This window comes from Chiloscyllium plagiosum, unplaced genomic scaffold (assembly GCF_004010195.1).
Source record: "Chiloscyllium plagiosum isolate BGI_BamShark_2017 unplaced genomic scaffold, ASM401019v2 scaf_52, whole genome shotgun sequence".
Classification (NCBI taxonomy): Eukaryota; Metazoa; Chordata; class Chondrichthyes; order Orectolobiformes; family Hemiscylliidae; genus Chiloscyllium; species Chiloscyllium plagiosum.
In genome coordinates this window covers 1,203,322-1,217,853 of record NW_025215381.1, presented here as the reverse complement: position 1 = coordinate 1,217,853, position 14,532 = coordinate 1,203,322, and the positions used below count along the sequence as shown (strand labels likewise).

At 42.3% G+C, this 14,532-nt stretch overlaps 1 protein-coding gene across 7 annotated transcripts in view; it reads right to left on the bottom strand.

Annotated features, from left to right (window-relative positions):
• Positions 1-14,532, bottom strand: part of chd3 (chromodomain helicase DNA binding protein 3) — a 115,173-nt gene that overhangs the window by 62,765 nt on the left and 37,876 nt on the right. For all 7 annotated transcript variants that reach the window (XM_043686918.1, XM_043686916.1, XM_043686922.1 and 4 more), the window contains 5 exons: positions 8,663-8,902; positions 3,151-3,354; positions 2,367-2,578; positions 1,032-1,163; positions 537-642 (listed from right to left, as the gene is read on the bottom strand). In XM_043686918.1, coding sequence (XP_043542853.1) covers positions 537-642; positions 1,032-1,163; positions 2,367-2,578; positions 3,151-3,354; positions 8,663-8,902 — 894 coding nt within the window. The remainder of the gene's footprint in view (positions 1-536; positions 643-1,031; positions 1,164-2,366; positions 2,579-3,150; positions 3,355-8,662; positions 8,903-14,532) is intronic.

Sequence of the window (14,532 nt, the reverse complement as noted above, 5' to 3'; positions counted from 1 at the left end):
GTGACAAAACCAAACCTTTATTCCCCCATTTAGAAGCGTGAAGTCTGCAATTCCTACTGCTTATTACACATAACTTCATCTATCATACTGAAATAAAGTAAGCTGGAAGTTCCAAAATCTCTTACAAATCAAATCATAACAGCTAGAAGAGACCTGCCAGTTTATCTGATCGGTTTCTTATGTAACACATGCAGCCTAAGATTGATTTAGTTTCCTTTTTTAATGAGTTGTTGTTATATTCTTCTCTCACATGCTCTGTGCAGTCATTGATTTGCTAGTCAACTTTGGAGTTTGAATGTGTACCCCATATACTAAAGAGTGATCATTGGGGTCAAGCTTCTTTACTGCTTAAAATCATAATTCATTCTGATCACCCCTCACCACCATTTATGTCCCAATATACAGTTCTGTGTCACCAAATACTTTGGCTTTTAATTAAAACAAAGTAGAGTGGTTATCCTTCTCTATTGCTTTAATTAGAAGCCCGGCCCAGACTACGAACACTAGACAGTCCCATGCCTCCATTCCCTACTCACTTCTGTTACAGGCGAGCCAGGAGGCTTGTCTGCCAAGAACTCCTTTATTTTCTTGAACTTCTTTGTTTTCTTGGGCCTGGTGGGTTCCTCCCCACTGATCATCTCCCTGCAGCAGAAACAGCACGGGGTTAAAGCTAGATATCAGCAGCCATCTTATGCATATCAGAAGAGTACATTGAGCATGCTATGCTTGTAGACAACTGGCAACATTCAAGTTCACAAAAAACAGAAGCAGATCATACGGTCTCTCATGCCTGCTCTGCCATTCGATAATAATAAGGCTGATCTCTGCATCACTTTCTCAACTTTTTATATCCCCTCATTCTCTCGATGTCTAAAATTCAGCCTTGAATGTATTCAACGATCAACTGCCCACACTTACGACAGGAAATTTTGAAGTCTGGCAATTGCTGAGGCCCAGCACCGACTTCTGGAGTATCCCAGAGGTAACAGTATGCTGTATGAAAAACGGCACACATTCCTGTCCTCACTGACCTGTGATTCCAGTATGCAACTTTGAGTGCTTCGTAATCCGGGATTTCCAGTTCATCCTTCTCCCAGGTGGCCTGGTCATATGACAGATCTCTCCACTTCACCAAGTAGTGGTAGTTTCCCTTCCTGTCGATACTGTAGAAATGAACGCAATACGAGCTGAGTGGAATGGTTTGGAGAGTGCACACTAGCAATGTCCTGCATGTGCCACCCATTCAAACTCAACTGATTCCTGCACAATTCAACAAGGCAAGCACAAATAACAAATCAAGCAGAGGGCACTGGATCAGGTGGCAGCTCTTGACCAAGTCCGAAAATGGATGACGGCCAGGATCACAATGAAAAAAATCAAGATTAAAATTAATATCAGAAACTTCATTAAACCACCCCCCCCATTATCATCAAAAGGCAGCTCAAACATTTTTTTAAAAAAAGGTGTGCTTTAACCTATGTTTGAGCAGACTACTCTTTCCTGATCGACAGAAAGTAAGATTGTAACTGCACTCAGCCAGGATAAGGTGGGAATGAAAATGTTTCTATATATGGAAGAGTTCAAAACTAGAATTAGAATACAAGGCACTGCCTAAAGTGCTTTAAAGGAACTCATAAGGAAATTCTTCACTCAGGAAGCGATGAGAATGAGAATATTCAGACAGCAGCTGAGACAAACTGAGCTTATATTTAAGCGCGAGATAAGTAAGCACCAAAGGGAAAAAAAAGGAAGACACAGGAGAAGGTCAAGCTTACAATAAATTAGGTCAGGACCAAGCTGTGTCTTGAACGCATATTAAGGTTTAACAAGGAACATGTAATTACATCAAGTTAAACACGTTAATTAGATTTTCCATACTCTGAGGAATAAAAATACAATCAAATGAGGGCTCTTGTGGTGTGGTGGTCCAAGACAGGAGATCCAGATTCAAGTCCCACCTCCTCCACATGTGGGTCATAACACATCTGGACAGGTTGAGACAGATCTACAAATGCAGTTGAAAAGATTTATATAAAATGATTAGGAGAGCCAGAACACTAGCATGGAGTAGTTGGACAGACTGGAGTGCTTGCATCATGCGCTCTACTTCTATATTTGGAATCAATGGGTGTTCATGTCCTATAAAAACGCTTTGGGTCTTGGGGGTCATTTCAAACTTTCATGTCTACCAGTGATATGGTCCATGCTCAGAAATGGTGTACAGAGTTAAGAATCAAGACGATAAATGGACATTAGTAGCAGATCAAAAAGTGAAAAGTGAATGGTGGATACATTTGGATGATCTGAAGGGCATTCCATCCCTGATGCTAAAGACAAAATGGTTCTTCAACCGGCAGCTGTCCAACCTGTGCTGCAGGATACGATGAATGGTCATCCACTCAGGCTTTATCCCATAGCGGTAAAACTTCTCCTCCATTGCAGCATATTGAGGATCCTGGGCTTTCCTCTTCTCACTCTTGCTGTCATCATCCCCAGAGCAGTAATCAAACGGAGGTGGCTCGTCCATGTCAGTCTTTCGTTGGTAGTTCCGAAACATCACTGAATGATAAATCTCCAGCTGTGGGAAACCAGCAAAGCTATGGGTTACATCAACTGTGGATGATTTGTGAAGAGTCCCCAAGTAACCCAAATCTTCACCATGTACATGTTAACCCAAAATAATTCCCAGCTTGCATTCATACAGCTCATTTCTCAGAATCCCTGTAGTGTGGAAGTAGGCCACTCAGCCTGCGGGTCCACACCAATCTTCCAAAGATCATCCCACCCAGAAACATCCCCCACCCCCTCCCCAGCAACCCTGCATTCCCCATGGCTAATCCACCTTAACATGCACATCTTTGGACTATAGGAGGAACCAGAAGCACCCAGAGGAAACCCACGCAGAAACAAGGAGAACATCCTTGTGGAGTTTGCACACAGTCGCCAGAGGGTGGAATTGAACCTGGATCCCTGGCGCCGTAAGGCAACAGTGCTAACCACTGAGTCACTTCAGGGATCCCAATCTGTGCTATATTCTTTTCAGGGTGTTTGATGGGGATAATGAGAGTTTTACGCTGTATCTAATCCGGTTCGGTTTTTCCTCCAAATTTCAGATTGACGGACAGAACAGGAAAAAATACCGTTTCTCACCTGCAGCTCAGTGACCCAGGAGCAGTGCCAATACGACAGGCCAGCCCACTTAACGAAAAACTCCCGCTCAGGGCGCCCATGCAGTGGTTTCGGTGGGGAATCCTCAGGAGTGGCATCAGGAGGTCTGGGTACAGGGACTGGTATTGGCAATTCACCCCACTTCCAATGAAGAATCTTCTGGACTCTGCCTTTCAAGGGAGGGCACTTAAGACAGAAAATATCAGGAAAGAAGGTGAATCCTTACTGTCACACAGCAGAAAAACTTACATTGTGAAAGTTGAAAAACAATCACATTACAGCAAATGAAATATTTTTGAAGTGGTGTCACAGTTACAATATGAGCAGTGAGGCAATTTGCACAGTGATCCCACACACAGGAACAACCAAGTAAATTATTTTATGCTTATAGATCCAGGCATTGGGTGGGTTACATAAGCAGATTCAGAAAGAAATTTAGATACTGTGCGTCTTGTGGGATAGTTTGGAAGGGAGGGGTTTAGATTTTTGAGACACTGAGATCACCTTTGGGAAAGGAAAAAGCTGGTCAGATGAGATGGGCTTCACTTGAGCAGATACGGAATTAATCTGTGTGTAAATAGTGTGGTGGGGGTGGATTGAAATTTGTAAAGCAGTGAGGTGGGTTGACTAATGGGCCTAGTTTTGGAAGTTAACAGATAGGGCAAAAGAGAGAAGATCATGAATGGGGAAAAATAAGTGAAGGAAGGCTTAAGATTTGATAGTGAACAAATAAATGGTTGCCTTCCAGTGGGCATGAAAGAGTTAAATTGTATGCGTAAGGGCCTCGATCCTGATGAGGGGCTTTGTCCGAAACGTTGACTCTCCTGCCCTGTTGTGCTTTTCCAGCACCACACTCTCGACTCAAACCAGAACAGGACTGGATACTTCACATCCAGGGTTATAAGGCTTTTAGGAGAAACTGTGCTTTTAAAAAAAAAGGAGGGAGGGGTAGTGTAGCGATCTTGGGTCATTGATAGCATAAATTGTCCTTGCATGAGATGCAGCTCCTGGATTGGAATCTGGACGGTTGGAGGTGAGAAACAGGAAAGGAGTGGTGACCTTACTGGGTACCTATTCTAGTTCTCCAAATGGCAGGCAGGAAGTAGTGAGAGCAAGAAATTTGTAAAGCAAGAAATCTGCAGGACAAGTATGATTGCAATAGTTGGTGATTTCAGGGCAGACTGCAAAAAAGGTAGATTGTGGGGCACAGAAGAAGTGGAGGAATCACCGAAATGTATTCAGGCGAACTTTCTGCATCAGTATATTTCCAGCCCTAGCAGGGAAGGAGTGATGTTAGATCTGGTCCTGAGGTAGGCCAAATGCAGAACATCAAGGTGGCGAAGCATTTGGGAAATAGCAATCACAATAAGGTTCAATATTAAGTTGGAAAAATGCTTTAAAAAAAAGTGAATAATAAAATATTCCATACTGGAAAGGGTAGATTTTAGGGGTCTGAAAGTTGAATTGGAGTATGTTGATTAGAAATGAACCTTGGCGAATAAAACAGGGAATGAAAAAAGGAGAGAAATTCAAAAGAGAGGAGAATGAAATGCGGGGTACAATACCCTGGATGACTAATGATATTGAAAAAAAAAGTAAAGAAAAGGAGGCATATGATGCAGACTGGAATAATAATCGCAACAGAAATCAGGAAGAGTATCTCAAATGCAGATGATTTGCAAAATCTGGAATAAGAAATTAGTAGTAGTATGAGGAAGGGATGTGTTAAAACAAGTTTTAAAGTATTCTTTAAACATTTAATAGTAAAAGATTAGTGAAGGATAAAGTGAAGCCCAAAAGGAACAAGCTGTGCACCGGAACAAAGAATATGGTAAAGGTGCTAAAGAATATTTTGCTTCAGTCTTTATCAAACTAGAAAGCAGTCATGATGGCCTAGTTGAAATGTGGTTGTTATGCAAATGACCAGTACAGTGACAGATTAAGTAGTGCTAAAAGGGCTGGCAGTTAGAAAAGAGCAAATTAGAAAAGACCTGGATAGGATGCACTCTAGATAGAGCAAATTGCAGAGCTGTGCCAGAGATTTTCCAGGCCTTTCTGAACACAGACTTCGTCCTGGAGGATTGCAAACGTGACACCACTATTTAAGGGGTAAAGAATAACCCAGGAAACTACAGACTTGTCAGCTTTACATCAGCATTAGGAAAACTGATGGAGGCAATAATATGGGATACACTTACAGACAGCTAAGGTAATACTAGACAGTCAACATGGCTTTGTCAAGGGCAAATCATGACTGTCAAATTTGATTGAGTTCTTTAACAAGGTGACACAGGCAGTGGATGAGGGTACTACTGTGGATGTTCTTCAGTTGGCTTCTCAAAAATAATTTGATGCAATGCCACATGGTAGGTTGTTTAGCAAATTAGAAATGTTTGGGATTGATGCGTCTTTAGCAACATGGATTAGAAGTTGGCTAAAACACAGGGATTAGAGGAAACACTTCTGCATCAAAGAGTTACCCTTCAGGCTTATTTTACATCTTTCCCTTCTCATCTTAAACCTATGCCCCTCCAGTTTTAGACCTCCCCAACCTAAGAAAAAGGCCTTGACTATTCACCCTATCCCCCTACCCTCCAGGATTTTATAAAAATTATTTTTATATAGATGAGCATATCTCAGATTGGAGAGGAGTCTAGGGATTGGTGTTGACACATTTGCTTTTTCTGATTTATATAAATGATTTGGACATGGATATTGAGATCAAAATCTAAATTTACAGATGACCCTAAACTGGAAGAATATTGAATTGTTATGATTATGCTGACCAACTTGACAGGAACGTTAACAAGTTGGCCAAATAAGCAAACGCATGCCATATGAAATTCTACGCAGACAAATATGAAGTAATGCACTTTGGTAGAAGAAATACTGGAGAGACACAGAATCAAATGGTGCAAGTTTGAGGGCAGTACAGGAGCAGAGGGACCTCAGGCAATTCTCTGAAGGTGGCCAGGCAAGTTGAAACAGTTGCTAAGGTGGCTTATAAAGGCTTTATAAACAGAAGCATAGCGTACAAATGCAAGGAAGTGACACTATTCATCTACAAATCATTATCCAGACCACAGAGTATTGTTTTCAGTCCTGGGCTCAAAGTTCTAGAGAGTGAGATCAAAAGAATGGCAACACGAACGGGGGACTTTAGAGACAAGATTAGAGAAATTGGGTTTATTCTCTTTTGGAGCAGACAAGAGTAGAAAGGTGATCTTATTGAGGTGTTCAAAATTATGAACAATTTTGATAGTGTAAAGAGGATATTCAGTTTCAATCAGCCAAGTCCGTAACTAAGGGTCACAATTTCAAGACTGTCAGCAAAAGTCAGTGTCAGAGAGCATGGAAACAGACTTTTCAGTCCAATTTAGCCTTGCCAACCAAACATCCTAATATGACCTGGTCCCATTTGCCAGCACTTAGCCCATATCCCTCTAAACCCTTCCTATTCCTATACCCATTCAGATAGCTTTTAAAATGTTGCAATTGTACCACCCTCCAGCACTTCCTCTGGTACCTCATTCCGTACATGCATCACCATCTGCATCAAACAGTTACCCCTCAGGCTTATTTTAAAATCTTTCCCTTCTCACCTTAAATCTATGCCATTCCAGTTTTAGACTTCCCCACCCTAGGATAAAGACCTTGACTATTTATCCTATTCCCATGCCTTCCATGATTTTATAAGCCTCTAGAAGGTCAACCCTCTCAACAGCCACATGACATCCCAACTCCTAAACTCAATGCTCTGATCAATGAAGGCAGGTGCGCCAAACACTTTCTTAACCACACTGTCTGTTACCCCACTTTCAAGGAACTATGCACCTACACCCTCAAGTCTCTTTGCTTGGCAACATTCCCCAAAGCCATCATAAGTCCTGCCCTGAAATGGACAATAAAAACAGCTGGATGTAGGTCTGCTCACTGAGTTGGAATGCTCATTTTCAGACTTTTCATCACCATTCTAGGTAATATCAGTGAGCCTAGCATGGTGACGAACCTTCCAGCTCAGCGAGCAAACCTACATCCAGAACCTCAACCTGAGCTACAAATCTTCTCAAAACTAGCTAATAAAAAAGCCTTCCTAGCTTTGCCCAATTCTTGAACAAATAAAAGTTAAAAACTTTTTAACAAAACAAGTTTGAAATTGAGGTTATATTCCCACCTCTAGTCTGGATCACCCCCAGAACACAGAAAAATCAAGCTATTGTAAAACTTGAATGCTTTAAGTTGGATGTTAAGGAAAATATTAAACAGATATCTGGGATGGCAAGACTGAAGGGAGAGTGAATCAATTAGGACTATATTCAGACTTTGGGGGTGGGACAGGTGGGGAAGGAAGCAAGAGATATTCCTGATGACCACAGAATCTAGAGCCAGGGCTCACAGTGGAAGGATAAGGAGCAGGCCATTTAAGACTGAAATAAGAAGCTTCTTCACTCAGACTGCTGAGCCTGTGAAATTCCCTTCCAAAGTGGTCAAGACCAAAATATTGAACATCTTCAAGGAGATAGATGTTATTCTTAAGGATCAAAAAACATTGAAGAGTGACAGAAAGAGAAGCTTCTTTTCAGACTTGTTAGGATTTGGAATACACTGCCTGGGAGAATGGGAGAGGCAGATTTTGTAGGTTTCAAAACGGAGCTGGATATATATTTGAAAGTCATGAATTGACAGGGCTACAGAGATAGGGTCGGAGAATGGAAGCTCTTTCAGGAGGTGGTACAGACATGATGGGTCAAATAGCCTCCTTCTTTACTGAACTTCTAACTCGAGACATTAACACTTCAGTTCCTGGCCTCTTCTTCAGCAGGTGCAAGCAACTTGCTGGACAAGCAGGTCAGCGAGTGTCACTGCCTTATAATTAACCTATACACCCAAACAATTGAACCAGGGATAATAGCCAAGGTAGATATTATCCACACTTGACCAATGCCCACATTACCAGCTGGGAACGGCCATTGCATCGTGACTAGGAATCTGGATTTTGATAAAATCTTGAAAAGCTCCTGCCCAAAAACAAGTGCGCACACAATATCGGTATCATCACAGGTGCAGCTGCCAAGGTGACACAAATTCACTCACCACAGAATCTTTGAAAAGGTCAACTTTTGGAAATGGTCAGAGGCTGGATTTCACCTATCTTTAGGGCTACTCTAGAATTGGTCTGGAAAATACAAGTACCACTAGGTGAGTGCGGAAGGCTTTGCACAGGGACATGACAGCACTATCACTCTAAAGCCAGCTCCAAGTCAACACCAAGAGGTCAAACTCTTAGAGCTGCCACCCATCCAGCAGCACCAGTGTCAGCTTCCCCAAATAGGATTGCAACAGTTTAATTGGGTTCTCTATCACCTTAAGGGATAGGCCGGTCAAAAATGCTCATATCCCAAGAACAGTTACTAGAACTGGCTGTAACTATGACCCATTCAAGCTCCCTTTTCACCCTGAAGTAAACTTTGTGCTGGATGAAGAAGACACTCACGGTACAGCGGGGACATAGCCATTCGCCATTGGGGATTTCTGGAAGTGGCGGATTGAGACAGTGAATATGGTAGGACGACGGACAGGCGTCACAGCACAGCAGCTCCCCACCATCTTTACAGACTCTGCAGTACTCCATATGATCGTCTTCTTCCTCCCGCTCGCCTCCTAACTCCACTTCCTCTTCATCTTCCTCTTCTTCCTCCTCGTCCTTTGCCTCCCATTGAATACCTTCTTTTTCCTAAGGAAAGACACCAACGGGATGAGATACCAAGTTATAACTTTCATGTTTTTGGATATGAACCTTCTATATAAACCTATAGAAGAAAGGAGCAGAGGACGTTTTTGTTAAAAACTGTGTACTGATTGATAAAAGTCAACTAGGACTAGAGAATTTCCACCAGAGAATGTAGCAAGTGGCTGAAAGGAATTCTGCACACACAAATGAGCCTGATGTCATTGCAATGATGGAACAATAAGCCTGAATTTCCAATCTGGTGTTGAGATTAAAACCACAAAAGCCACCACAGACTGTAAATTCACTGGCAGGCTGTGCCATTGTTCTCGGTTTTGAGAGGATGGGGTTATCCTGAGGGCATCACAACCAAGGCATCAGCTAACATTCACGCAGCATGTGAAATATACCAAATCAGGTTGAATCACAGATGTACAACACAGAAACAGACCCTTCGGTCCAACTCATCAATGCTGACCAGATATCCTAAATGAATCTAGTACCATTTGTCAGCAGCTGGGTCACATCCCTCTAAACACTTCCTATTCACATACCCATCTAAAAGCTTTTTATTTTAAAAAATATTTTTATTGAGAAGAGATTTGGTTTTTATAAAATTACAAAGTTACAACAATAAACCAACAACATGACTATCTATAAAAAATAAACAAAACAAACTATACTCATGTGCAAGATAAACAGTCCAGTTTAAATAATAGATAAAATAACACTGCGCAGCGCAAAGAAGAAATAGCTCCCAACCTTAGAGAGTATTGAATATAACACCTGCATATTTGAAATTAGAACAGAACATTACAGGGCCTGTACTGCGCTTCGGCCCTTAATGTAGCGCCAATCTGTGGAACCAATCTGAAGCCCATCTAACTTACACTGTTCCATTCTCATCCATACGTTTACGGAATGGCCATTTAAATGCCCTTGAAGTTGGAGAGTCTACTACTGTTGCAGGCAGTGCATTCCATGCCCCTACTAATCGGAGTAAAGAAACTACCTCTGACATCTGTCCTATATCTATCACCTCTCAATTTAAAGCTAGCTATCGCTATCCTAGGAAAAAAAGACTCTCACTGTACACTCTATGTAACCCACTAATATCTTGTATGTCTCAATTAAGTCACCTCTCAACCTTCTTCTTGCTAATGAAAACAGCCTCAAATCCCTCAGCTTTTCCTCATAAAACCTTCCCTCCATACCAGGCAACATCTAGCAAATCTCCTCTGAATCTTTTCCAAAGCTTCCACATCCTTCCTATAATGCGGTAACCAGAACTGGATGCAATACGCCAATTGCAGCCACACCAGAGTTTTGTACAGCTGCAGCATGATATCATGATTCTGAAACTCAATCCCTCAACCAATAAAAGCTAACACACTATGCCTTAACAACCCTATCAACCTGGAAGGCAACTTTCAAGCATCGATGTACCTGGACACAGAGGTGTCTCTGTTCATCTACACTTACCATTAGCCCAATTCTTTCTCTCGGAGTACCACGTTCGCTAAATCAGATCGTCGTGGCTACACAAAAACCCCAATTAAAATGGCAAACAAATCTGCATTGAGGTAATCCAAATAGGGTTGCCATGTCTTATAAAAATTCAGTTTTTTTTGGTGCACCATATTTGTAAGAAAGTCCAATGGGATATGTTCCATAATTAGCTTACGCAACCTGACTGGCCCGGGGGGGCGGTCTCCAGTCACCCAATACAAAATATTTCTCCTCACGCAGAAAGGAAGGATATTGCTCCCATGACTGTCTAAAGATGATAAACTGGGCAGGCCCAGGAGAAGAGAAAATTGGTCTCCAAGACCCTCCCTATTTCCCTGCCACAGCACTCCAGTCCATACGAAGCCTGTGACGAGCTTAATAAGGGGCCACCTGTGGTGCCAGCCACTAAGTCTCTAAACATCAAAGGAAGCACTCACATAGGGTATAGTGAACAAGGAAGGACATTCGTTTTAATAAGGGGTATTTGGCCTAACCAGGATATTGGAAGAGTCTGCCATCTTTGAAGATCTTGCATAATCTTGTCAAGCAAGTGGATAAAATTAGCCTTAAATAATTGTTTGAAGACAGGATTAACAAAAATACCTAAATAAAGAACCCCCCCACCATGACCACTTAAAAGGGAAACCATGACTCACCCTCAACATTAGATGTCTTTTAAATAATGTAATGGTCTCAGCCTCCACCAAACATCTTGACTATTTTCTCATGATAACCTGTTTAAGGCCTATGGAGAATTACTAACGAATATTCCTATGGAATTTATCTAATAGTTTGGTAACAGGCATTGGCCTGCTCCACTGGTATTCATCACTTAAATCCTTGATAAAGCAGATCCAGGTAGAATGCAATAGTCCCTTATAATGTGTAACGGTTCAGGGCCTCCCAGTCCAACAGTATACTTTGTAGCGCTGTGGAGTCTGTAGACCATATGTACTGGTTACGGGCAGTGGCATTCCTTAATAATTACTCAAAAAATCTTTTGTGGTGTTTTTGGGTGACCTTCAACCCTATGCTCGTTGTCTTTGGGCATCCAGTGCGGGTGGGTGTAGGCAGATCACAGTACCTGCTCATGTGTGCGCTACTGGACTGGCCCAGGCTGGGTATAAATGTATCCATGCAGGCACAGACAGAGGGGCACTACGGCGGATAAGTGCTTTATTTCCTCATCCAATCCAGTTTAGATTTAGTCACTTCTCACTCTCCTTATGCCTCTCCTCACCTATGATTTTTGTGGTGGGAAGGTCACTCAGTTGGGAGAGCATAAAAACAGCACAGTGGTTAGCACTGCTGCCACACAACACCATAGACCCAGGTTCGATTCCACCTAGGGTAACAGTCCATGCGGAGTTTGAACATTCTCCCTCTGTCTGCGTGGGTTTCCTCCAGATGCTCTGGTTCCATGCTAAATTGCCCACTGTGGCAGACTGGACTGTAGAGGTGCTGATCAGTGGCAGTTAAAGTGAAAAAATGAACAAAAAGGTCACAGCTGCGGTGGTCGAACAGTAACTCAATTGTGTGAATATACTTTTGGGTAAATGAGAATAAAAACAAACATTCTCTGGATCTGCTACTCTGGGTTAAAGCACCTGCCTATCAACCAGGTGATCCAGAGTTCAAATATTAGTGCTGCCTGCCTTTCATCTCAGTCTTTCAATAAAAGGTGACTGCTAAAAGTCACCACATTCACTTGAAAATTTCCCCCCAGCTCCATTTCAATTTAATCCCTATCCTCTTCCCCCTCACTTTTGATGGCTACATTCCCCAGGATAGACTTTGTAAATTTTTAGTTGGCTGCACAGGCGATTACTGATGGCAGTGAGTAGTTTAAAAACAAAAGCTGACCCCGTAGAAGAAAACAAAAGAAAAACAAAAAAAACAAAGCAAACAGAGTGCAATCATTCAGGATCATACTATAAGTCCCCCAACTGCTACCGAGACATTGAAAAACAAGTATTCAGTAGGATAATGGAAAGATGCAATAACAAAAAGGGTTCTCATAGTGGGTGACTTCAACTTCTACAATATTGACTTGCTCCCTTCGAGCAAGGGGTTTAGAATAGGCAGAATTTAAGTGTGTCCAAAGGTTTTCTTGAAACAGTATGCAGATAGTCCAACTAGAGGAGGGGCCATACTGGACCTTGTATTGGCTGATGAGCCTGGCCAGGTGACTGACCTGTCAGTGGGAGAGCATTTTGGAAACCATGATCACAAAGTCAGGACCTTGCTGTAAGGTACTAAATTGTGAGGGCAAATTATGTCAGTATTAGGCAGGAGCTGAGGAGTGTTAATTGGGAGGAGCTGTTATCAGCAAGTCCACATTTGACATGTGGGAGCTGTTTAAAGACCTGCTAATCAGAGCTCAGGATCAGCATGTTCTAATAAAGGACCCTTGGATAACAAGTGAGGTTGTGAATTTAATCACAAAAGAAAAAAAACCATAAAAGTTGAGGAAATTAAAAATTAGACAGAGTCAGTACGAACATTAAGCAAGCAGGAACTCAAGCAGGGAATTAGGAGAGTAAGAAGAGACCGTGAAATGACACTAGCAAGAAGGGATAGAGAATCCCAAGGCATTCTATATATGCATTTGAGTGGATAACTAGGGAGAAGGTAGGACCAGACCTGAAAATATGTTGCTGGAAAAGCGCAGCAGGTCAGGCAGCATCCAAGGAACAGGAGAATCGACGTTTCGGGCATAAGCCTTTCTTCAGGAATACCCGAAACGTCGATTCTCCTGTTCCTTGGATGCTGCCTGACCTGCTGCGCTTTTCCAGCAACACATTTTCAGCTCTGATCTCCAGCATCTGCAGCCCTCACTTTCTCCTAGAAGGTAGGACCACTCAAGGATAAAGAACGGAACTTGTGCTTGGAGGCAGAGGATATGGAGGAGGTCCTGAATGAGCACTTTTGCGTCAGCATTCATCTTGGAGGATATGGAGGATAGTGAGACTAATGTGGAACATGCTAACATGCTAGGATATTTTGAGATCAAGAAAGAAGTGATATTGGTGTCTTGAAGAGCATCAAGGCAGGCAAGTCCCCAGGGCCTGTTTGTATGTATCCCAGGTTATTGTGAGAGGCAAGAGGAGATTGCTGGGGCCTTGACCAAGAAGGTATGAGCCATAAAGGAGAGGTTAGAAAAACTCAGGTTTTGTCTGGAGCAACAGAGGCTGACAAGAGATGTGACTGAAGTGTAAAAAATTTATGAGATGTATAGATAGGTTATGGTCAGAATCCAGGAGTGAAAATGCTTAAATGGGGGCATGCATTTAACATGAGAGGGGAAGTTCAAAGGAGATGCAAGGGGAATTATTTTTTAAAAACACAGGTAGGTGTCTGGAATGTGCTGCCAAGGGGAGTGGTGGAAGTAGATTCAATAGGGGTATTTAAAACGGACTTTTAGATAAGTACATGAATACTAAAGGCATGAAGGGATAGAGACCAAGGCAGGCGGAAGGGATTAATTTAATTTGTCATCACATTTGGCACTACATCATGGGCTGATTCAGAGGGAGGGAGGGAGGGACAGACAGACATTGGAGATAAGTCTCTTGATTAAACTTAAAATGTAAGCCATAGCTATTAATTTAAACTGGGGCAATGTTTGTAGAGGAATAAGACGGTGTTATTTTCTGGGTCTGTAGATTGTGAAGGAGCAAAAATGGCCTTTGCAGTGATACGTACTTCTTGTCAGATGTGGGAGTTTAAAGAGAGTTTAAGGGTTACTGTGGATTATATCTGCCATAAATGCTTTTGGATACGAATCTTATCAGATCGAGTGGATCAGTTGGACAGACAGATAGAAGCGATGATGAATTTGCAACAGCAGCAGTATCTGATGGATGGCAGTTATAGAAAGAGGGGAAAGTCTCAGATACAGTCACATAGATGGGTTAACTCCAGGAAGGATGAGAGGTAGGCACCTAGGGCAGGAGTCTTTTGTGGATATACCCATTTCAAACAGGTATGCTGTTTTGGAAAATGTAGGGGGTGATGGATTCTCAGGGGAACGTAGCACGAACAGCCATGTTTCTGGTATTGAGACTGGCTCTAATGTAACGAGGGGTATGTCGGCCTCCAAGAGATCAATTGTGTTAGGGGATTCT